The following is a 25,256-nucleotide window of genomic DNA, read 5'->3' on the forward strand; positions in this document are numbered from 1 at the left end:
CATATTGTTGTTCATGAAACCATGAAGTGTTTATACTGTTTTTACCTATGTTCATATTGTTTATATTATGTTCATGTATGCATATTTAAGTTGTATATTTATTATTTGTCTGTTGTATTTTTTTATTTTATTATCTCGTATTATTTTTCTTTCTTTCTGGTGCTGCAAAGTCCCCATCCTGGTGATTAATAAACTATCTTGTCTTATCGTATCTCTGTTTTAAATAATACTCTCACTTTCTCATTATTTTTAATGACTGCTTTCTACCACTATCATAAACCATTCTGGCCTAAAACTTAGTTCTTGAAATGTCACAGGTAATTTGCTGATATTATAATCATATTCAAATAATAAGTACTAAAGGTCAGTACAGGTTATTCTCAACCCAACACAGCCAATTGACAATTCCTATTCAGAATCATCTCCATACTCTTAAAGATATTCAACTCTTCCTCTTGGTTTGAAAAAAAAAAAAAGTCTACAATAATTTGAGGTAACCTGTTATTTTGTCACAGAGTATATTATTACTGGATAGCAGCATAAAGAACACCTATTAGACAACAATATTATGATAATAACATGAAAACGTATATAATAGTATTATATAATAAATTCCCTCTAACAAGTCATTTCTTGGAATAACAGTGTTGAAAATGTGTCTGCCAAGTCTGAAATGATCTAATTGACACTTCGGGTTTTATTTGGTGCATGTGCTATCTGATCTCCAGAACTGTTCTGTCTACCTGTTTCCTACTCCTTTTAGAACTCCGAACTATTGCACATTGAAAATAGAAGAGAAGGACAGTCCAACAAAACACATGATTGGTGTAAAGGCAAGTATTGGTTCCTGACATTGAACTTGAGGCCAGTTCAGTCTCCAGGCATAACAAAGGAAGTAATTCATTTTAACAACCACTATAAATCTCCATTGATGGGGCTTCTTGGTCTTAGAATGTTTTTTTAAATGGCTGTGAACATGCCATGGCTGATATATGGTTGTGTAATTGGTTTGTCTGCATCTTGTGTTCGACTGCCTCAATGCAAACCACAAGTTCTGATGCAGGAACGAAATGTGTGGGGGAACACCGCATAAATGAGTAAAAAGTGTGTGTGTGTCTAAGGTATGTGTAGGTGTGTGTGTGACACATACCATGCCGGTATGTGTGTGTGTGAATGTGTGTATATGGTATGTTTGTGTTTCCAACACATGGCAGTGTAGGGGTTAATTATTCCTCTATCTCTGTAAGAGCTCCTGTCATCTCCAGGAGTGCATATATTGACTGTGAATCACCGTGGTGACACACGTTTTTATTATTTTATTCTTCACAGTTTCCACTGCCCAGCTCTCATGTTCAGTGGAGAAAATTGGCAGCTTCTTTGTGCTGCAATCACTAGCGTGTCATCACAATTAAGGACAATGTCAGAGAACTATCCTCAGAAGGCTGTAACAGCTCTGATGGGGAAGAGGGGAGAGTGATAGGAGCTGCAACAGGGGATGGCGCAATAAAGAGATCTGCTAAAACTATCTCTGGAGAGGGGAGGGGTGAAGAGAAAAAAACTCACCTCTTGTCTCTAATCCGTTGCCACAAGCTTCTACTGGTCCTGCCATTCCTTGACGGACTGAGTCTGGGACCAGTGTGCATGCTTGCCACTTGTGTGTCTTCCACCTACAAGGATGTCAAGGCATGGACGTTACACAACTAAAAACAGAATGCTTGGATGGCAAGCAATCTGCATATTGGATGGCAATATGAAAATATATTTCTTCACTTATGGTCTACTTTCATATCTCCTTTCTTAAAAGGGTCATTGACTGCAAAACCGAGTTTACCTTGTCATAATTGAATAACGACAGTTCGGTGGGTAAAATGGACATACAGTGAACCTCAAAGTCCATTGACACCTCCTTCCTGTGCAAATCTCACAATTTGAAACCGCTGCTGTAAAACGGTTGGTTTCCACTTTTTTGTCTTTATCATGCCCCAAAATTTGCTGCGCGCTGCTCTGTGTACTTCTTACTTGGGAATTACAAAGAAGAAAGTTTTGAAGTTTTTGAAGGATATTGAAAAATGCAGTGTTGCAGGCTATACAAGGAATGCTGACACTTTTCAGTCTTCCCAAGGAACCAAACACAAATCCCTGTGAAATTCCACACTCAATTATTAATTTGCTTGAACCATTTCACCAAAGACAGTTTTGAAAACATGGATAATTTAAAGCAGGATTTGCTAAGCCGCTGTTGCTGAAAAGAGGTGCTGTTCCGACTGTATGTTCATCACAACCGCAAGCTGTAAGTATGATTTTGTCGCTAACAGTTATTAGCAATGCTAACGTCTCCTGTATCTAGCATAGGTAGAATGTGTGATGATTTAGTTGATTGTCAATGGGGCTAACGTTATTTCATTTTCCAGACTGTGTTTCATTTGAATAAATAACCTGTGTTGTAATGTAAATCTACAATTCACAATCCATGTTTGGCTATATTGCGTCTTTGCTCCGCAGCTTCGCTTGTTGTAAACCAACCAATCAGCACGCAGCTCATCTGAGCTCATCATTCATGAGCATGTCATTAGGGCTGAACAATTAATTGCATTTACCTGCCTGGCTAACATTGCTACCTCACGGGGCAACACCATCAACCTAATTCGGCAACACCACAAAGCCATGTACGATGCATAGCTAAAATGCTGAACACCAGTGTATCAAAAAAGCCAAATAACACCCGACAGGATCCCTGATCGAAATGTTTCAAAGCTTAACTCCATATTCATGTACGAAATTCCTCAAGCAGTAACAGTGTTCATCACGAAAGATATGATGCCCCTCAGTGATATACATACAGGAGGATCACTATGGCTGTCAGTGCCATGTTTTTGTTAGGCTACTGACTGGATCAGAAATGTTCAGACAGTGTTTCTTTTCTTTTAAGATTTAACCTTTAGATGCTCTAAATATTTCCGACGGCCCCCACAGCGCAAGTTTTTTTTCCAAAACGGTAGCTAGCTAGCTGTAGTGGAACGCACATGTTATTAGCCTACTTTTAGCTTTGATTTAGCAAAATATTTTCTAAGAGGTGGTGGCAGTACGTTTTCCTTCATTTGCAACGCCTTTGCATCGTTCTTGATTGGATGTTGCAACACAATGAATGACGTGGATTACATGGACGAAATGAACAATCCCACCAACATGAAGTAAATCTTGTCCAAACTTCCATACAAATTGAAGGAAAGATGGAGAGGTTGTGCATATAACATCCAAGAAAGTGGAAAAAGAGACAGATTTCCTGATCTTCTGAACTCCCGTCTATGAAGCAGGTTTCCAATGACCCATTGTTTGGAGACATCCTGGACTCCACTGCAGATAGTCAGAACAGCTTCAAGAAGCCACTCAATAGCGCAAACGGTGTGTCTAGGAAAAGCAGCTTTGCTGTAAACTAGGGCTGTCAAGCGATTAAAATATGTATTCGCGATTAATCGCATTATTTCATATTCAATCTATGTAATCTGTAAAAATGTTACCCCAATAAATTATGTTTTTGTGGAAAAACATTAAAAGGGTGTACTTAACTTCAGAGAGGCCTAACTGGATGATAATGTCCATCTAACAAGTTCAAATGGAACACAACTTAAATTGTGATGGAGTTTTATTCACTCACAAACTATACTGCTGTATAATAAACATCCACAAATTAGACTTATTCTGGAATGTAAAATACATTAAAGCCTACTACAATATCCTGCTCCATAATATTCAAATCTCACTCAAATATTCTTCATATACTTAAGCAACCACAGATTGACCTTAATATTGAACATATCAGTTTCTATCGTCATGAACCCAGTCAGCTGCTCGCTTCTTTTGCGAGTGTTGTCTGCCATATTACCGAAGTGAACGCTGCTGCTGCTACCGCTAACGCTGCTAACAGCTCTTTTATTGTCGTGTAAAAGTGAGATTGCGTTAACGCGTTAACTTTGACAGCCCTACTGTAAACACGTCTGCAAGTGAAAAGATGTCATTAAAGACCAGCCTGAGAAGAAACCTTTTTTAGTTAAGTCAATACGTGTTTTCCAAAGTCCTTGTCACTACTGTCAGAAGAACCGTGCACTGAACGTGTGCAGAGTTCCGAGAACAGCCTTTGAAAGAAAGAATACAGTTCCTGAAAACAAACTGGCTTTGCTTTGATGTCTGACAGCAGGTCATATGTCCAAGGACTCTAAGAAAAAAGCGTAATGCTCAGATTGTTCACTCAAGCACCAAGCTATCTTGCACGTTATGAGGGAATATGCTGCCTCAGAGAAGATTGGTGCAGATGATGGCTCACAGGGCACAAGAGAAGTCACAAGTGCACTTGTGTCCGCAGCGTGTAGAAGAGATGATCATACTGGGGCCGAGAGTGTATTCTTCCCATTGTACCTGTGCAGATAAAACACAGGAAAGGCACAAAGATTGTACAGACCTATGCATTCCTGGATCAAGGAAGCACAGCAACTTTCTGTACTGAAGACTTGGCAAAGAAGTTGAACATAGCAGAAAGACAGAATTCCTGCTACAAAATCATAGCCCAAGAACAGAAAGTGAGTAGCTATGTACTTACCGACCTGGAGGTGTGTGGCTTAGATGGAGAAGAATACATCCAGATGCCCAATGTGTACACTCCAGACATATCTGCAAAGAAAGCCGACATACCACATAAGAAAGATTTGGTGAAGCGGTCTTACCCGAGTCGAGTTCATCTCCCAAAACTAGAAGCAGAAGTTGGTCTTCTCATTGGCGCCAACGGGTTCAAAGCCATGGAGCCTTGGGAGATCATCAGTAGTCAGAACAACGGACCTTACGCTGTGAAGACAGTTCTTGGTTGGGTCGTCAATGGGCCAATCAGCAGATGCCAAGAAAACTAATCAGATGACGGTAAACAGCAGAGTTTCCTTGTCAATCAAATCTCTGTGATGAACATAGACATGTTGGTGAAACATTACAATGCGGATTTCCCAGAAAGACAATGTGATGACCGACAAGAACATTCTCAACATGACAAGCAGTTCATGCATACGGTGACGACATCAGCGCAACTCGTGGATGGTCACTTTTGCATCAAGCTGCCTTTGAAAGATGACAAGGTGAAGATGCCATGCAACTGTGGCATTGCTGAACAGAGACTTAACTCCTTAAAAAGGAAGTTCAGTAGGAATACAGACTTATTTTAAGAGTACAAGACTTTCATGAACAACATTCTGGAGAAAGGTTACGCAACAAGGGTTCCAGAAGAGCAGTTGAGTTGCAGCGATGGAAGAGTATGGTTCATCCCACACCATGGGGTGTACTATTCAAAAAAGAAGAAACTGCGAGTCGTCTTCAACTGTGCTGTAACGTATCAAGGGGTGTTGCTGAATGACCAGTTGTTGCAAGGACCTGACTTAACAAACACCCTCATCGGAGTGTTGCTGAGATTCAGACAGGAGCCTGTCGCAATGATGGAGGACATCGAATCCATGTTCTACCAAGTGCGGACTCCAGACGCTGATGCAGATTTGCTACGCTATCTCTGGTGGCCAGGCGGCAATCTGAATGTGGAAGTAGAGGAGTATAGAATGTGTGTGCATCTGTTCGGAGCTACATCATCCCCTAGTTGTGAGTCATATGCACTGAGAAGAACAGCGGAAGATGCAGCAACAAGAAGCACAGAGTCCATACAGTCAGTGCTGAAGAAATTCTACGTGGATGACTGCCTGAAGTCAGTACCTACAGAAGACAAAGCCGTTGTTCTTGTGAAGGAGCTGATAACGTTGTGTGCCAGTGGTGGTTTCCATTTGACCAAATGGGTCAGCAACAGTCGAGTCCTGCTGGGCTCCATCCCTGAACACGAACGAGCAGCTGAAGCCAAAGATTTAGACTTGGAGCACAAGGAACTGCCAGTGGAACGTGCATTAGGTGTGCAATGGTGCACAAGCACTGACAGCTTTATGTTTAAGATAAACCTGCCAGACAAGCCATGCACAAGACGCGGCATCTTATCCATTGTTAGTTCGGTGTATGACCCAATGGGCTTTTTGGCACCACTGCTCTTACCTGCCAAGCTCATTTTGAGAGATCTATGCAAAGAGAAGAAAGGTTGGGATGAAGAAATCCTTGACAAGCCACGCCAAACATGGATGAAGTGGCAGAAAGACCTAGGCAAGTTTTCAGAACTCAGTTGGAACCGATGTTTCAAGCCCCAGTTGGGTCCACAAAGGCTGCTCAAATTCACCACTTCTCAGACGCAAGTCAAGATGGGTATGGCGTTGTGTCGTATCGCATGTCAATGAATGATCAGGGTGAGAAACGTAACCTTCTTTATGGTAAAGTTTAGAGTCGCTCCACTCATACAGATCCCGATCCCGAGAATGGACTTGACAGCAGCAATGATTGCAGTCAAGTTGGATCGGATGGTGAGAGAAGAACTTGAAGTTCCCCTGATCGAGTCGGTCGTCTGGACAAATAGTACATCAGTGTTAAGATACATTGAAAATATGTCCTTCATTTCAAAACCTTTGTGGCAAACCGTGTTTCCTTCATTAGAGAGGCTCAAACAATGTCTCAGTGTAAGTATGTCAACACCTCTCAAAACTCAGCAGATCAAGCTTCAAGAGGCTTGAAGACCAAGAGTTTCATGGAACGTGAGAGCTGGTTTCAGGGACCTAGTTTCCTGCAGAATGAAAGCGAGTGGCCAGAACAACCTGAATAGTGTACTTATCTTACAGGAGATGATGTTGAGGTGAAGACATCTGCTTGTGTCATGCACAAATCTGGACGAATGCACAGATCCATTGGATCAGCTTGTTGAGTATTACTCTGGTTGGCAGAAGTTGAAAAAGGCCACAACTTGGATTCTGCACTTGAAAAGGACGTTGCAACACTTGAGCGAGAAAAGAAACAACTTGGAGCGGAGCATGCAGCTGACAGAGAATGATCCAAAAAGGCACAAATCCATGGTTGATCAGCAGATGGTGACATGTCCGAGAGCGTACAGCGTCCTGCTGAAGTGAACATCGAGACCGCCGCATTGACTGCAAGTGATCAAGGCTGTAGTATAATATTGAGTTGAGCTAAAATTTAGTCTCTTGGGTAGAGCTGAAGGGTCGGCAGTTAGATAACCAGTTTAAACTGGTCAAAGGGTAGCTAGCCAGTGAGTCATTTTCGGTTTCAGGGTACTCAGGGTATTCTTTTGTTTGACAGTAATTGGGGGCGTTGTAGATTCTAGGTCTAGGTTTAAAAGCTGCAGTCATCTGGAATCAGCTGAGAGCGTATAGTGTCCTGCTGAAGTGAACATCGAGACCGCCGCATTGACTGCGAGTGATCAAGGCTGTAGTATAATATTGAGTTGAGCTAAAACTTAGTCTCTTGGGTAGAGCTGAAGGGTCAGCAGTTAGATAACCAGTTTAAACTGATCAAAAAGTAGCTAGCCAGTGAGTCATTTTCGGTTTCAGGGTACTCAGGGTATTCTTTTGTTTGACAGTAATTGGGGGCGTTATATCTTCGCAATAGCATATTTAAGGCGGCTAGCACTACAGAGGCAGCCTCGCCTGGCAGCCTCGGTGCACAAAGACTCAGTCGAATAAAGACAGGGAGTCTACCTGCGGGAGTCCACCGAGGAAGGCCGATGAGGCGGATCACCTCTTCTGATAAGTATCAACCTATTCATATTTAGATTATATTATACCTAGAACTTATTCATAGCTAGCATGTGTTTCCTTAGCATTCCTGTTCATTACACTACCCGTAGACATAGACATGTCACAAAGTATATACGGTCAACTTCTAACCTTCACTACCTATCCAGATCTTCTCCACCTGCCCTCTCTCTTTCTTTAGGGCTCTGGAACTGCCAGTCTGCTGTGAACAAGGCAGACTTCATCCCGGCGTTAGCATCCCATGCTTTTCTTCATGCCCTCGCGCTGACAGAGACGTGGATCCGCCCAGAGAACACTGCAACTCCAGCTGCTCTCTCCGTCAACCACTCCTTCACTCACTCACCCCGCTCAACCGGGCGGGGTGGTGGGACAGGTCTTTCCCCACATATTAAATACAGATCCACACCACTCTCTGTTACTGCCAAATCATTTGAACACCATTATGTGATGCTAACTGATCCTATCAAAGCATGCTTAATTGTTCTTTATCGCCCACCAGGACCGCTAGCCGACTTTGTGGAGGAGCTGGACATGCTCCTCAGCGTCCTCCCGGATGATGGAACCCCCCTGATAGTCCTTGGGGACTTCAACATCCACCTCCAAGGAACGCAGGCCGTCGACTTCTTGTCTCTCCTGACCTCCTTCGACCTGACACTGCTGAGCACACCGGCAACCCACAAGGCAGGCAAACAGCTAGACCTCTTCCTGACACGTAACTGTATCACTGACGTAACCTCTGTAACCCCACTGCACATTTCTGATCACTACTTTATCCAATTCTCTGTCTCTCTCCCTCCAACTCCTCCTACCTCTCCTCCCCTCATAACTTTCCGGTGCAACCTCTGCTCCCTATCCCCCTCCCATTTCTCCTCTATTGTAACATCCTCCCTCCCTCCCATTGACGAGTTCTTGTCCCACCCCACTAACACTGCCACCGACACCCTGTTAACCACTTTAACTGACTCTCTCTGTCCCCTGTCAACCAGGCCTGCACAATCTTCTCCCTCCTGCCCGTGGCTTACGGATGTTATTCGTGAAGAACGGTCCACCCTTCAAGCAGCTGAGAGGAGATGGCGCAAGTCCAAAGACGGTCTGGACCTTGATAAGTATCACTCCCTCCTTAAATGCTTCTCTTCTCACATAACTGGTACTAAAACCCTCTACTTTCGGAACAAAATTAACTCCGCTTCAAACCCCCACAAACTTTTCTCTACCTTCTCCACCCTTCTTAATCCACCTCCCCCACCCTGACAGCAGACGACTTCTCCTCCTTCTTTGAGGAAAAAGATCCTACCAGGTCTCCTGGGGAGGCAAACTGTCAGACCCTCGCCAGCTCTCCACTGGTGTCCCACAGGGATCCGTCGTTGGACCCCTCCTCTTCTCTCTGTACACCACGTCACTTGGACCAATCATCGCCTCCCATGGCGTCTCCTACCACTGCTACACTGACGACGTGCAGCTGTATCTGTCGTTCCCCCCGACCGATCCGGGGATCTCAGCTAGGATTGAGGCCTGCCTCTCAGACTTCTCTGCCTGGATGACCGAGCACCACCTCCAGCTGAACCTCGCCAAAACAGAACTTCTCATCATCCCGGCCAAACCCTCCATCTCCCACAACCTCTCAATCACCCTGGGATCTGCGACGGTGACCCCCTCTTCCTCTGCCAGGAACCTTGGGGTTACCATGGATGATGAGCTCTCCCTCATGGCCCACATTGCTGCGGTCTCCCGGTCGTGTAGATTCACCCTCTACAACATCTGGAAGATCAGGAGATACTCGTCTGAGCACTCCACCTAGCTGCTTGTCCAAGCACTTGTCCTCTCCAAGTTTGACTACTGCAACTCGCTGCTCGCCGGCCTCCCAGCATGCACAACCCGCCCTCTTCAGAGGATTCAGAATGCAGCGGCCCGCCTGGTCTACAATCTACCCAGACACTCCCATGTTACTCCGCTCCTAATTTCCCTCCACTGGCTACTCATCACGGCCCGCATCAGATTCAAGATCCTGGTACTGGCCTTCCGAGCAGTGAAAAGGACTGCGACAACATCAAGTCTCTCCTGCAGCCTTACACCCCCACCCGCCACCTATGGTCTTCTTCAGACAACCACCTGGTGGTCCCACCGCAAGGTCTTCTCCTGCCTGGCCCCCCAGTAGTGGAATCAACTCCCCACCTCCATCAGAGACACAGACTGTCTCTCCACCTTCAAGAGAAGGCTCAAGACGCACTTGTTCCAGGAGTACAACGGTACTTAGGAATGGTTTGCTGAACCGAATGCTAGTTTCCTCAAGGATCATAATGACTCTTGCTTAGACAGTTGTTGCTCTTGTTGGTTAGTGGTAACTGATTTAAACTGTTGTATTCCCTACAAAATATTCTATTTTAGTTAATCTTATTTTTATTTTTACTGTTGCTTGCTTTTTCTACAGGTACACTTGCACTTAGAGATTCATGTTGTTTAATTGTAACTTGCTTAACTACATGCTCTTATGGTTCTTCCCTTTGGCACTTATTTTTGGGTTGTTCACAATGTGTGCTTCTTGTTTTGGCTACCCGCAATGCTTTGGGGCTATCTTGTTGTTATTATCAGTGACCTATGCACTTTGTAAAGCTCTCTCTTGTAAGTCTCTTTGGATAAAAGCGTCTGCTAAATGAATACATGTAAAAATGTAATGTAAATGTAAGAAAAACCTGGAACAAAGAACACTTACTGTGGCAGATATATCCAGAGCTGAAATAGAACTGATCAAATTCAGTCACTGACAAACCTATGTTGAAGAGATAAAGGCCTTGCACACAGGATGCTCCCGTGTGAAAAGGAATAGTCCAATTTTCAAACTGGATCCATACATCGAATATGGTGTGTTGAGGGAAGGAGGACGTCTGAACCGATCGGCTGTGCCCGAGGAGGCCATGCATCCTGCCATTCTGCATAAACAACACAGAATAGCCCACCTTATTCTTCACCACATCCACCAAGAGACTGGACCAGGAGGCAGAAACCACGTGTTAGCCAGACTTAGACAACGGTATTGGATACCAAGAGCCAAGGCAGCAGCAAGAAGAGTGATTACAGAGTGCAATCTCTGTAGAAGACTGAATGCAAAGACAGGAGAGAAAAAATGGCGGACCTGCCGCAAGATTGTCTGCTTCCTGACAAACCACCCTTCACCAACATGGGTGTGGATTATTTTGGATCTATCAAGGTCAGAAGAGGACGTGTCAAGGTGAAGCGTTATGGAGTGCTTTTCACATGCTTAACTGTGAGAGCAGTGCATTTAGAAGTAGCCCATTCCCTTGACACTGATTCGTATATTAATGCCCTGCGGCATTTCCAAGCCAGAAGAGGACAAGTGTCAATACTTTGTTCCGACAATGGCACAAATTTCGTCGGCGCTGAACGAGAGCTGTGAGAAGCATTAGCAGAGACCTGTCTCGTATTAATGAAGCCAAGATGAAAAAAGGTGTGCAGTGGACTTTCAACCCTCCTGCTGCATCCCACCATGGTGGTTAGGGTTACCATGCGTCAGTCCCACACTAGTCATGCGTTATAGTCACACGTTAGTCACACGCCAGATGTGTCCACCTCGCCCTAGAACGCTCGAAATTGAACGATTACAACGTTCAGAGAACTTTGACAAGAACGTTATGGTGTGACGGGGCCTTTAGATGACAAAGGACTACAAACTCTTCTATGCGATGTGGAGAGCATCATCAATGGGAGACCCTTAACCACCAACACAGAACAACCCAACGTTCTCGAATCACTGACACCGAATCATCTGCTCACCTTGAAGGCACAGCCCAGCTTTCCACGTGTTCGTTAAGGATGTCTATGCCCTTCATTGCTGGCGACAAATCCAATACATGGCGGATCTATTCTGGTGGAGGTGGACTCATGAGTACCTACCGCTCCTGCAAGAACGACAAAAGTGGCTCGGCCTGATGAGAGGTTTCAAGTTTGGAGATGTTGTCCTCGTCGCTGATTCATTACTGCCAAGGAACTACTGGTTGTAAGGCAGAATCATGAAGGTGATGGCAGACTACAAATGAGTTGTCCGAAGCGCTGAGGTCCGGACCAAGACCAGTGTCATTCACAGACCCATAACAAAACTTTGTTTATTGCAGGGTGAAGAATTAAGATTAAAGAGAAAGTTTGATAAGACTGTAAATACTTACATGTTTATATTTACCTGTATTTACTTGTGAAAAGAAGAAGATCCTCGCTTAAAAGAAGCTTTACAAAAATGTTGTTGGCCCCAATTTGAAGTTTTAAGTTGGTAATTGATATGCTAAGGCCTAGTAAATTAGGGGCCGAGATATGTTGTAGCTAGCCTGACGTTGTCATACTCATAATTCTAGTCAGAATATGAGTCTGAAACCGCTCCGTTGGGCTGTGAGTATGGGGCGTGTTTCAACTGAACTGTTTCAACTGAATGCCTCTTCGCTCAATTGGATATACCTACAACCAATCAGAGCAACGTAGTATGTTGTTTGTTGAAAACAAATTCAACCCAAGCGCTCTTTGGTGACGTGGTTGATTACGTTACTGTTGATCATCTGTCCATCATCGTATAAAGCCCGCCCTGACAATTTGATTGGTCCGAACAGCTCCTGTTCAGACATACTTTTTCCCCAACCGAGCTACCCCAGACCCAACTTCCCGATCCAATTTTTTTGTGGGTGGGGCAAGTTGGGCTGGCAGCCAGGCTATGTTGTAGCCATTTTCTGCCTAATTTGATTGGCTGTTTGTTTGCATTTAAAAGCCAAGAATCCCTGCTAAACAGTCATAAGCTTTTGGACCTTGAAGCACCACAGTCTTTTGACCTATACTTACTTGTTAAAAATACTATCCGTATCTTGTTATATTGTTTATTTTAAGCTGATCAGTAAACATACAATAATATACACTTTTTGGATAATGGACTTTTATTTTTGACATTTGTATTGAGTACAAAATAACTTTAGGTCCTAGGCTAGTGAGTCAGCTAGGCTGCTCCCACAAGTATATATCTATATTTATTCATAATAAATCATATAATAATCGCAATTGCTATATTAGTCGAAATAATTGCAATTAGCTTATTTTCCGAAATCGTTCATCCCTACATACCATAAAAGGGAGAAAACCTCTCGTTTCATTCTAGGGCTATTTCACAGGATTGCATTAGGGCGCATAGAACAGCACCCGGGCCATTTTCAGCCCAACCAATGTTACATACCCTATTCGGAGACCTTAAGGAACAGTGTGAAATTCCCTATAAAATCAGTCAATGACTCCTTTAACATAACTGTACAGTAAGCTGCCTCTCTTTCTTAAACTGTTTCTAAACCTGCAGTCAGAAAGCTGAAGTTTTAACAAAACACTTTAACACAAACATTGCTATTTCACAGTTGAAAATTTGTGTTTGTGTGTTTACCAGTAGATGGGACAAACAGGAAGGGATTCACACTCTCGTTCCTCATAGAGTGTGTCAGGACACTCCTGGCCCCCGTGGGCTGGCCTATGGATGATGGTCCTGTACCGGGATTGTCTGGCTGCTGTGACGTTGGCTGGTAGAACCAGAAACACCTTTAATGTACACCAGACTCAAAGAAATATCAAGGATGGACAGACTACAATTAAAATATGAATAAAAGTCTGCATAACAGGTAAACACTACTCTAATTTCAAACCAAACCTTGGTTCTGTGGGTAAATAAGACACCACTTGAAGCATTCAGTTTGAGTTGGAAGGATTTAAATGAACTCAGACACGTTCAGCTATCAAGCTGCAGGTGCAGTTATTCTTTAGGTGTTTTGCTGATGGGGCTGAAGTAGAAGAAGATCATAGAAGTATACATGATGCAAAGTCTTCCACTTTGCTGCCATTTAATTTATTAGAAAGAACCAGACTGATGTAACAACTTAAGTAGGCTGAGGCTCAAGGCTTGTTACACCATGCTAATGAATAAATATGGAAAGAGTGCAATTAAGAAAGCTGCCAACAGGCTAAAGTGTATTTACAGATGAAATGCTGACCTAGTTCTCTAAAACAGTTACACTTTTGATTTCTAAAACGCTGTAAAATATCGGTCAAATCCCCTTCATTATTTAGCTTTTCACAAATCAACCTATTACAACTAACAGTTGCTGTTGTCCATTACATTTAAGTGTTGTCATTGGACATCTGGGAATAAACCATTTCCCAAAAGATAGCCTCTTTAATACAACAACTTAAATTTTAAATGAGCTCCAAAAGATTTAATCTTAAGATGCTTCCACTCTAATTTTCATGAATATATTTCTAGGGACACTGCATAATTCTGTTTTAATAAGACTCTCTAAGGCTATATTTGCTTTACTTCTTCATTTACAGCTCTGAATGTATTGTGCATCTGACATCACATAGACGTGCACTGATTATGCTTCGTGGGGAGAGTTCTAGACCCCAGGGGTACTGTCTACCTGGCTGGCAGGATGAGGGACAGGCTGTCCATTCGCTGAAGGGAGTCACCACGCAGTCTTTCTTACAGGGAAGTAAACAGGGCCTGATGTTTTCCGGTCGGGTGGAATCTGGACACCTAGGGCACAGAGAGGGGTCTGAAATTCTGTTCTCCCACAGGCGCTGAATGATGAGTGATGAGAGTCACAGGACACCAGCCGCAGAGGAACAACTGCCCTGTCCTTGACATCTCTCACATGCTGCAAACATGACATATTCTCTTCTCCCCTTTGGAGCTGGGGGGAAACTGATGAAAAATTTAAAGATTTACAGTTTTCACACCATCCAAGTCGCTTTTGTAAAGCATCTACTCAAAACCTCACATTCTGTAGAGCCAGATATAACAGCATGCAATGGTATATACCCCTCATAAGTGTAATATGTCCATATGCTTATTCAGGCCTACAGTATGGTCTGTTAGGCCATTTCACTTGGGAATATCAATTAGCAGAAACTTCATTAGTATGCAGCCGCAGCCAAGGACACTGCTCCAGAATGTCAGCCCATCCTCACTTCCTGATGAACACACCAGGTTCATCACTACAGCTCACTCAGGGATGTACTGTGTGAAGGAGAGGCCTTCCATATGTCTTTTGAAAACATACATAAGAATTTTTGTATGTGTGTGTGCGTGCATGCATGTGAGAAACCGAAAAGAGAGTGAAAGAGTGAGAGCAAGGGTGTGCGCAAGAGAGAGAAGAATGAGTTTGAGAGCGAGAGAGAGAGAAAGTGAAAGAGAGCAGAAAAGTGAGAAAGAGAAAAGTGAGCAAGAGAGACAGCGAGAGAGAGTGTTATCTCTCTATCTGAAGTTCTGAACACAGAGAGCATCACCCAGCAGCCTCCAGCAGCCACCCAGGAGAGTCCTGGAGGAGGGGAATCAATCAGAGTCCATAACATGCCTGCTAATTAAAGCAGAGAAAAGTGAAGATATGCAAACTGTTCACCAATGAAATAGTCTTGCTCTTGACAGGGATGACTTAGCAAAAGCCGTTAAAGAGATATTTGATTTACTTATAGCACTCTGTAAGGGAGAAGTCTATGGGCTGGTAAAGTAACTAACTGTGTAGTTATATAGCACAGGCCCTGGGGGACTACTTCATGGGGTTTTCACTGTGATTATGCCAAATCAAGCACACTGAAAAAAAAAAAAAAAAAAAAATCCACTGAGGCGTGCTGTCATCTGTTTCCAGTACCTTGAGCAGTGACCAACCCTGATGTCCCCCCTCCCCCACACACACCTGACGAGGCTCAATCTGGTCATTCTGATTCAAATGTCAATCAGTGAACTGGATCCAACCTCAGTGGCTCATGTTTGTACACACACATAAACACACACACTTCACACAATTCAGTGTGTAGAATATGACTAGAATATGGTTTGCCAACAGACAGACTACCTTGTCTATCTAGTCAATCATTGATAGATACAAAAAATGCAAATGTGGTAGCTGTGGAGAAGAGCCTTAGAAGTGCTCTCTCTTACAAAAATCGACTTTAATGAGATGGAAAACATCAAAGACACAGTTCTGAGGGCTCTTCCAGGAGCAGAGCTGTTCCCTGGATTCCTGACCCTTCACATCAACACTCTGAAATGGTGCTGCTGGAGAGATGCTGAAAAACTAATGTCCTCATGACTCATCCAGCAGAATCTCTCAGCACCGTTTAGTCTAGTGCAGGTCTACGTGCTTGAGAAGCTTACTACATGGGTTGAGACACGTGGTATCTAAGTTCTGTGCATAATGAGCTGCTGTGTCAGGCCGCTGCAGAAGCAACAGCACCACAACACAGTCCTACAGGAAGTATTGTAGAGAAGGACAAGCACCCCAGCTCTACTATATACACCCACACACACAGAAACACTATGTACTCTCAACGTCAAAGACAGCTTTGAGGAATATGATACATGACAGTATACGCAGACAGTTGCTTTGTCACATGAACAATGTGTTACCAGAGGAACGAAGAACAGGAACGTGTGCTCTACTTCAGTGCCAGCTTTCATTAAAGTCTTCTTAGAAATAGAGGAGGGGGGATTAGTGGGGTAGGGAAGCATACATGCAACAAGCGCATGAAATACACCTATCCATAAACCGCTTTTTGTCCTTGTCAATAATATATTGAGCTAAAGCAGGACAAACTATTTGAATTATTTATCTACCTATCCCCCACAATGCTTTGCAACACAATGCCTCCTCTTGCTGGGCAGGAACTGATAGATACTCTTTTTCTGAAACAAAATCAGATGATGGTGGAGCCCAAACCAAAAGAACCATTAAACCGGAAACACCTGGACCACAACAACTTTCTCTGTCAAGGGCTTTCTGGCACGGTTTTAGGGAGGCCCCGGGACCATGTCGATCTCAGCAGGGTGAGAAGGACAACAATATTCAGTTTAACATACATAGTTCCATACGTACAGTCATCACAACCCCAAAATGCAGTATAGTCCTGTAACCCACCGAGTGATAGGGTGCCCTGTATGTTCAGTCAAAAGGGTGGAATGTACCTTTTGGGGATCACCTGTCCGGCATTCATCTTCATGCAAGTCACTTTGCGGCTCTGGGCTCCGACGGCACAGGTGGTGGTGCCGTTCCACAGGATGCTTCCATTGAGGCTCAGGGCAGCGTCTTCCATGCAGGGTCCCCACAGCAATGCCTCCCAGTAAAACACCATGCAGGGGTGGTTGTTACACGGCTTCCACTCCTCCAGAGCTGGGCCTGCAGGACATGCCCTCCCTCCTGGCAGGGAGGACCAACGACACAACGAGGGTCACAACAAGTTTAATATCCCCTTTAATGTGGCTTTAATCTCTTCTAACCCTTTAATTTCTTATTTCAACCTGTGTCACCTCAATGTAGTGATGACATATTAATGTACCACAGAGATGCTTCACAGTACCTTGTCAAAAACATCCCAAAATAATTATGTAGACAGACTATGATTAAATCTGAAAGCAAGTTTAATGTGACTTTACTGTAATGCATACTCCTTCATCCCTAACCCTTTTAACCTGTGTAACCTCAAAGTAGTGGTGTAAATACACCAAAAGCATGCTTTACCATCAAACAACCGTCCAGTTACAGGTTTTGTTCCTCAGAATAACTCTAACCACAATTTCTCAGCGTGTTCCAATGGTGACACAGTGACCTTGAAGACAAAACCAGGAGCACCTCCTGTGCCGATGTTCAAAGATGAAGTGATAAAATACATCTTCCTACAGTACATACACATCTCAGTGATCTAATCCATTGGAATTTATCTCCTGGGTCCACTATGAGGTGAAGTTGTCATTCCAGCCAGGTGTGCCCTTGAACGCAGCGTGACTTCAGAAACTGACAGTCTCTGTTGTTTTGGCCAGCAGATACACAGCCTTCACCAGCGTTTGTAGATGATGAATGACACAGCAGACTGGATGAATATTAATGTGAAACAGAGGGAGAGAAGGCGGCTGTACTGGCTAATAACATTGAACTGCTGCTCTGCAGAGAAAAAACCCTGACAAAAATGTTCTGGTTCTTATTGTTAGAGCTCTGGACAGACAAGGAGGGGGGAGGGGGGAATCTGGAAAAGTATCATCAGCGGTGTGGCATGGCAGCCCAGGTGTATTTTTGTCTTAATTACTCAACTCTTTTGAGTCACCAACCCGGGATGTTTTCTCTTGCTGAACCACAGCCACACAGTTAGCCACCCACCTGTTTACCACCAGCATGTGTTCAATTCACACACAAACACGCGCGCACACACACACACATTAAAGGGGTCAGTGACTGCAAAACCGATTTTACCTTGTCATAGTTGAATAACGACAGTTCGGTGGGTAAAATGGACATACAGTGAACCTCAAAGTCCATTGACACCTCTTTCCTATCTAAATCTCACAACTTGAAACTGTAAAACAATTGGTTTTGAATAAGCGCATAACTTTTGTCACGCCCCAATATTTACATACAGACCAGCCCTCTGGTGTTCTGGTCCAGGATCTAAGACACTAGTTTAGCTGTGCGCTGCTCTGTGTACTTCCATGGGAACAACAAAGGAGAAAGTTAGAACGTTTTTAAAGTATATTGAAAATAGACCATCATAAATGCAATGTTCCAGGCTGTACTGGGAATGCTGACACTTTTCATAATCTTTCCAAGGAACCGGACACACAACAGGCATGGCTGATGTTTTTCTATGAGAAGACCTGTGAAGTAAATGTATTCATTTGCTCGAACCATTTCACCAGACAGTTTCAAATGAAAACCTTGGACAATTTTAAAAAGGATTTGCTAAGCCGCTGTTGCTGAAAATAGGTGCTGTTCCAACCGTATGCTCATCACAAACGCAAGCTGTAAGTATGATTTTGTCGCTAACAGTTAGCCTATTAGCAATGCTAACGTATCCTGTGTCTAGCATAGGTAGGATGCTAAATACGTTTCTAAACACACAACATACCTTACTTAGAAAATGACTCTAGCTAGACTAGCCTATTGCTAATGCCTGTCTAGATTATCTATTTGAAAGAACTGGCGAAAGGCAGGTGCTAGATACAGGATATCATCCTGTATAGAAGCAGAGCCTGTTTAAGGAGAGCCTTGCCACTCCCTATTAAGCCCCATTGTACCGAATTTGGTTGCAGTTCCACTGAGTACCACTGGGGGGGATCGCGAGCAAGTGCATGTTGAATGGGAGACTATGGAGCTAAACGGCTAAATTTGTCTCTTTCGCCTGATTGTCATTGAGAAATCAGCGATTTGATTGTAGTTTTTGCATGTTCAACAGAGATTATAGGTCGAAAGTTGAATGAACGAGTACTTATGTCCTTTTGATTTCTTACAGGGTGAATCGTTGTTGCCCATAACATGCTAGCATTCTGCTAATGAATGCTGATTGGTTAGTGAAGGACTGACTAAGACCAGAGCTCCCGCTCAAAGCAGAATCAGAATGTCAGAGCATTAGCAACAACATTAGCAAGCCAAAACTCTTTCAAGCATGTGTATTGACAGGGAGAGCCTAACCTGTCAGCTGTGTTGTCAATGCCTTGAGAGAAAAAAGGAAGTGACCAGAGCCGTAAAGCAGTAGCTCTGGTCGTATCATGTGTAAGGCTTTTTAGAACAGAAAGGCAACTTTAAAAGAATACAGCCAGCAGTGTGTATTTTTTCTAGCCTCCCCTTTCGAATTCAGAAATCAAATTACTAAACAAAAAATTGTATCCCGAGAAAAGTTCATTCTGCACTCACTCATTAACGCCCTCACATGGAACTAGAGTGGAACTGCAACCAGTTCAGAACCTGGGAGTTTCCCAAGATTGGTAGTTCTCCCTATATTACACATTCTCTGATAGAAGGATAGACATCCCAAGTCTCCCGGAAGTTCCGGGATGTCCAATGGTCATTTCTGGTAGAGACAGGAGCATAGCACGTGTCCAGATTGCGTCTCGGGGGAGGGGGGGGGGTTATGTGCTGGTTGAGGAGGTACATCATGCGACCGGATTGCGTCCCGGGGTGGAGGGTGGCAAAGCCTCCCAGAGATGGGTTTCTGCAGGTTGGGATGTCTGGGGTACGTTAGCATTGCTACTAACTTTTACCGACAAAATCATACTACAGCTTGCGATGAACATAAGGTCGGAACGCACCTCTTTTCAGCAACAGCTTCATAGCAAATCCTGCTTTAAATTGTCCCAGGTTTTCGAAACCATCCTTGGTTAAATGGTTTGCGCAAATGTGTCGAGGGTCGAACTACACAGGGATCTTTTACGCTACGGTATAGACAAACATCCGTCATGCCCGTCAAGTCAATGTTAGCTAGACTCTAGCGCACCTACTTTTTATTAATGCTGATTTGCAAGGAATGCAAGAACAGCTAGATAGCGAAAACACCTAGACTGTAGGCATGTAAACTAGTTTAGCTTGCTAACGCAAGAGCATAGGTAGAATATGTGTGATGATTTAGCCTAGTTTATTGCCAATGGGGATAACGTTATTTCATGTTCATGACTGTGTTTCATTCAAATAAATAACCTGTGTTGTCATGTAAATCTACAATTCAAGATGCATGTTTGTCCAGATCTATTTTTCAGCAAGATGGCTAGAGCTAACTGAAGCTGAGTAGAATCACGATAGTTTGTTTGCTAAGCTGTAGTGCTAACGTTACGCTCCGCAGCTTCACTCGTTGTAAACCAACCAATCAGCGCACAGCTCATCTATATATTCATGAGCATACCATAAAAGGAGAAACCTCGCGTTTTTTCCCGGGAAAATTTCACTGGATGTATCGGGGGGCATAAAACAGCACCCAGGCCTTTTTCAGCCCAACCAATGTTACATACCCTATTCGGAGAACTTAAGAAACAGTGTGAAATACCCAAACAAACCCAGTCAATGACTCCTCTAAATAAATACCAAGAAACACATATACACAGTACACACATATTGTACTACACAGTCACACAATACACAAACACACAGTCACACACATACACACACTTAGTCCAAGTCCATTCTGCCAACAAGGAGATATTCAAGGACAGGTTATCCAGCGTTTTTAGATCTGGATTTAAACAGGCGTAAATGAGCTTAATCGACTGGCAATCCAGATATTCTCTCAGTTACAGGGATTCATTAGTTGTACTTGGCTGCCAACAACTTCCCTGTCTAAGAGGACAGGGTATTTAGTTGTATTAGGTACTTTTTTTTGACAAAAATGGTCCTCCAGATCCCAAAACAGCTAACTTATTCTGGAAATACAATCAGAGTTGCCCTCTACCAAGATCACAGACATGGTTACTTTCTCTGGACAATGCTTCTAATAAAGAATTATATTACGCAGTTACCTATCTTAGATAGTGATCGGATTTTATCCAAGATCCCTATTTCCATGTAAACACATACAGGATCATTGGTCTAATGATGTTGTCCAGAGGCAGGAGGATCACATTTACCTTCCCCTGGCAGTGCCAAGACAGTGCGAGTACGGCTCTGCCTGCCCTCGGCGTTCTTGGTGGAGCAAGAGTTGGAGCAGGAGGACCAGGGGGACCAGGACCCCACTACACAGTCCCCAAGGCAGGCCACCTCACAGGCTGCCTCCGGGGGAGGAGTGGGGCTGTCCTGACACAGGGCTGATGACACCTCCATTCCTGGGGGATGACAAGAGATAATCAACACAGAGGGAGTCTGACAGCAGAGCTGATAGGGTACAATGGCACAGAAACATCACCTACAGTCCTGTTACCTACAGTAACATGTATTTACATCATCTACAGTAACATCACTAACAGTAACTTTATGTACAGTAATATTATGCATATTTTACCTACATTAACGGCATCTATAGTACACTAACTGCATCTAATATACGGTAACACTAACATCAACAACATTTAAATAACTGTATCTCCTGTGACAAGCTGCTTTGGTCTCACTTGTTTTTCATTTTGCTAGAGATAAAAGGTTTAACACAGTATTCAACAGAGGCTGAACAGTTTGACCAAATAAAAACCAACTCCATAACACTGGCATTTTGAGTTTCATAGTCTTATTTTTGAGAGTAATAGGGAGAAAACGTACTGCAATAGGTCTTTGATCACGATCAGAGGAGTGTGAAGTTCTTCTTTTCTCAAGAGAGTGAGACCCAGAGCTAACTCGTCTAGACACCAACTCAAAGAAAATATGCTGTCATACGCAATCTGGATTTCAGTTTTAATCTCATTACCATTAAAGACTTGTGCCATTAATTTTCTACACGTCCCCTCTGCCAAACTATCAGTTAGTCATCACTTCGATGAGAGATTCAACGCTACACATTAACATCACACTCCATTAGTTAAAAAAGCTGTACTCCTCTCCCTGGGTTAACCTTCTCAGCTCCCATGGTCCTCACAATGTGACACAATCGTTTCAAAACCGGGACAGTGCTCAGATGCACGTACTGCCAGGAGCATGAGTGGCGGTGGTGCACTCCCTTGCAGGGTACGAATCATTACTTCTGTTAAACTCTGTCGAACAGAGTTTAACAGAAGTAATGACCTGTCCCTGACCTGTCACCTGGGTTCAACAATAACAACCCAAGGTCAGATTTGTCACTATGTTATCACTCTCTTCCTCCTCCCCGCTCTCCCCCTCCCTCTCCCGCTGCCCTCCACCCTCCCTCCCTGCTATCTTGCCCTCCTTCCCTGCTGTCTCCCCCTCCCTCCCCAGGTGTGGAAATGGGAGACATGACAAAACAGAAAGAGTGAGATAGGAAATGGGAGCGAGAAAAACAAAGAGAGAGAGAGAGAGAGAGATAGAGAGATGGGAAATTAGTGAGAGAAACAGAGAGAAAAAGAAAAGGTTCTTTCCAAACTCAAAGCGGTAGTAAAGAAGCTCCACAAGCCACCACATGACATGTTCTTGAGTTCAGATAAACTAGCGCACAGTGCCTGTGATGCAGTCAGTGATTAAGATGTCAGTGAAACACACAAATACAGATTCCTTGAACTATAGATAGTGCATAGTGCCCATGATATAATTGGTGTACACACACAGAGATTCCTGGAATTATAGATAGGGCACAGTGCCATCGATGATGTTGATAACACACATATTTCTGGAATTATTGATAGATATTGCTGTGCCCGTGATGCAGCTGGTGATGACGGTTTTTCTCAGTGGTTTTGGTACCCATATTTGTCAGATCACAAATGAAATTCTCTGTCATCTCTGAAGTGCTTGTTCAACCTCCACATTTTTTAGTCACATTGCCAATGCTGTGGTAGCCTATATTTGTCTGCTGTTTCCTATGTTATTGTCACTCCCTGATCCGTTTCACCTGTTGGTTTGTCTCCACCCCTCACCAGGTGTTCCCTATTGTCTGTATTTAACCTCTGTTCTGTATTCTATCAGTTGCCAGATCGTCATTTCCAGCATTTTGATGAGTTTTCTCGTCCAAATCTTCTCGGGTTTGATCGCTGCCTGTTTTGTCTCCCGACCACGGACCTGCCTGCCCCCAGTGTACCTCTGCCATTCAGCCTCGTTACGACCCTCCGACTGCCCACCGACCAACGAGTCTGCCTGCCCCAGTGTACCTCTGCCTTGCCACTCTGTTGCAGACCATTGTTTGCCCTGGACTACGAAATCGCTTGAATAAACTGTTCCACTGCAAACTACCCCGCTTCCTGTCTGCATTTGGGTCTAGCTCCAGGTAAATCGGCCAATGTCATTTCGGGTTGGTTTCAAACTTCGCAAAAATCATGACATTATTCTATGAAAAAGCTAGTAGTATGAGCCAGGTTCGAGAATCGAACTAAAATTATAGGGGGAGATATTTTAGAAATGTTGACTGGAGTTAATAAAATAAAAACGACCGAAGAGCCGGAAGTCTAACAATAAATGCAATACCAACTACATCCACCGGGGACGTTGCTTCAAGCCGAGGGGTCGAGGTCTGGATGATAAAAAAGGTTCTTGAAATATCAGACCAGACTCACTGCAGACAGACCAGAGGACAATCAGAGTGAAGGGGCTGTGACACAAAGAGAGCAAGCCAAGCTGCAGCAAATTCTTTTTTCATTATTGGGATTCCCAGTCAGGAGATACAAAAAAGCCTCAAGGACTCATAAGGTCCGTCATGATGGATTTTCCTGTACAGTGATACTTTGGGAAAACCATCAAAATTACTTTTCTCTTGAACCAAAGGTCCGATTGACTTAACATTTTGTATAGTCATGGCACCCCAAACAACCTTTTCAAAGCACTACAAGTAAGCTATTCTTTACAGCAGCAACCCAGTCTTCCCTTTGTCCCGTTTTTTTTTTTTTTTTTTTTTACACTTTATTTTTTACAAAGTTTTTCCACAGATACAGAGGAACAGAAAAGTAAACAAACACACAAGACTGACAAAAAATAATACAAAAACAAAAAACAACCATGAACATGCTGGATTGCATTGATTCCACAAAGTGATCCTGAGACATATACAGTTTTCAAACATCAACCTCTCATTGACATTTAAATAGAGTCCATTTCACCCATTTCTCTTCACATTGCTCTGCCTGTACTCTTAATCTGTGTGTTAGTTGTTCCATCACATACATCTCACTCACAATTTTCAGCCATTCATCTCGAGTTGGGGGACCTGGTTTATACCATCTTTTTGTAATAGCTTTTTTGCAGGCCGCTATCAAGATTTTGAACAAGTATCTGTCTGTTCTTGCCACAATATTTCCAGCCATATTACCAAAATACAGTACTATACATGAATTAGGTACTTCGTAACCCAGGATGTTGGCCAAAATCAAGTGCACATCTTGCCAAAACTGAACAATGTCTGGGCAGAGCCAGAAGACATGAGCATGATTCACATTTACAGCACCACATTCTCTCCAACATGGTTGGGACACTGATACAAATTTGCTCCTAAGTTTGGGAGTGATAAAAAATCTTATTATATTCTTCCAACAGTGTTCTCTCCATGTACGTGATGATGCAGTAGATTGCTGGGTTCTCCATATATGCAGCCAATCATCCTCAGAAATATTCACACCCAACTCTTTTTCCCATTTCTGCTTGACATATAGGGTTAAATTCCCTTTACTCTCCATTAATTGCTGATACAATGCAGATATTATTCTGTACCTCCCTGAGTTGTATGTTCCTATTACAATTGAAATTACACCATTTTTGTCCTGGTTTGTATTTGGTTTTACGTCCCTCTCAAAGTAGTCCCTTAGTTGCAAATATCTGAAGAGATCCTGGTTATACAATGCAAACTTTTCTTTTATCTGCTGAAAACTCATGAAATTACCATCTTTTGTTACTGTACACAGTGCTGTTATTCCATTTGGTATCCATTGTTTGATTCTCTGGTCAAGAGTGTTTGGAATGAATTGTTTGTCATAGGCTGCCCACCTAAGTAGTCTGAGATCACCTTCTAATTTATATTTACGTGTGGTGTCATACCACACTTTGAATGTAAATTGGGTGATTCTGTCCATCTGTTTAATTAAATCTTTAGCGTCCTTACCACCCCCAATGAGACTTTGGATTTCCCTTCCTTGAACATATTGTTCAAGGCTTTTCCATTTAGCCTCATAGCGTTCATCACACCAGCAAACTATAGGTCTAATCTGTGCAGCATGAAAATATTCCT

General features: G+C 43.3%; 1 protein-coding gene across 2 annotated transcripts in view; it reads right to left on the reverse strand.

Annotated features, from left to right (window-relative positions):
* Window positions 1-25,256, reverse strand: part of thsd7ba (thrombospondin, type I, domain containing 7Ba) — a 385,664-nt gene that overhangs the window by 174,709 nt on the left and 185,699 nt on the right. For both annotated transcript variants that reach the window (XM_084689263.1, XM_084689262.1), the window contains exons 8-12: window positions 21,073-21,267; window positions 16,657-16,888; window positions 14,114-14,229; window positions 13,087-13,219; window positions 1,564-1,667 (exon numbers count right to left, since the gene is read on the reverse strand). In XM_084689263.1, the coding sequence (XP_084545389.1) occupies window positions 1,564-1,667; window positions 13,087-13,219; window positions 14,114-14,229; window positions 16,657-16,888; window positions 21,073-21,267 (780 nt within the window). The remainder of the gene's footprint in view (window positions 1-1,563; window positions 1,668-13,086; window positions 13,220-14,113; window positions 14,230-16,656; window positions 16,889-21,072; window positions 21,268-25,256) is intronic.

The sequence above is a fragment of the Hypomesus nipponensis genome, chromosome 23, assembly GCF_054491055.1.
Source record: "Hypomesus nipponensis isolate SF chromosome 23, ASM5449105v1, whole genome shotgun sequence".
In the NCBI taxonomy this organism is placed as follows: domain Eukaryota; kingdom Metazoa; phylum Chordata; class Actinopteri; order Osmeriformes; family Osmeridae; genus Hypomesus; species Hypomesus nipponensis.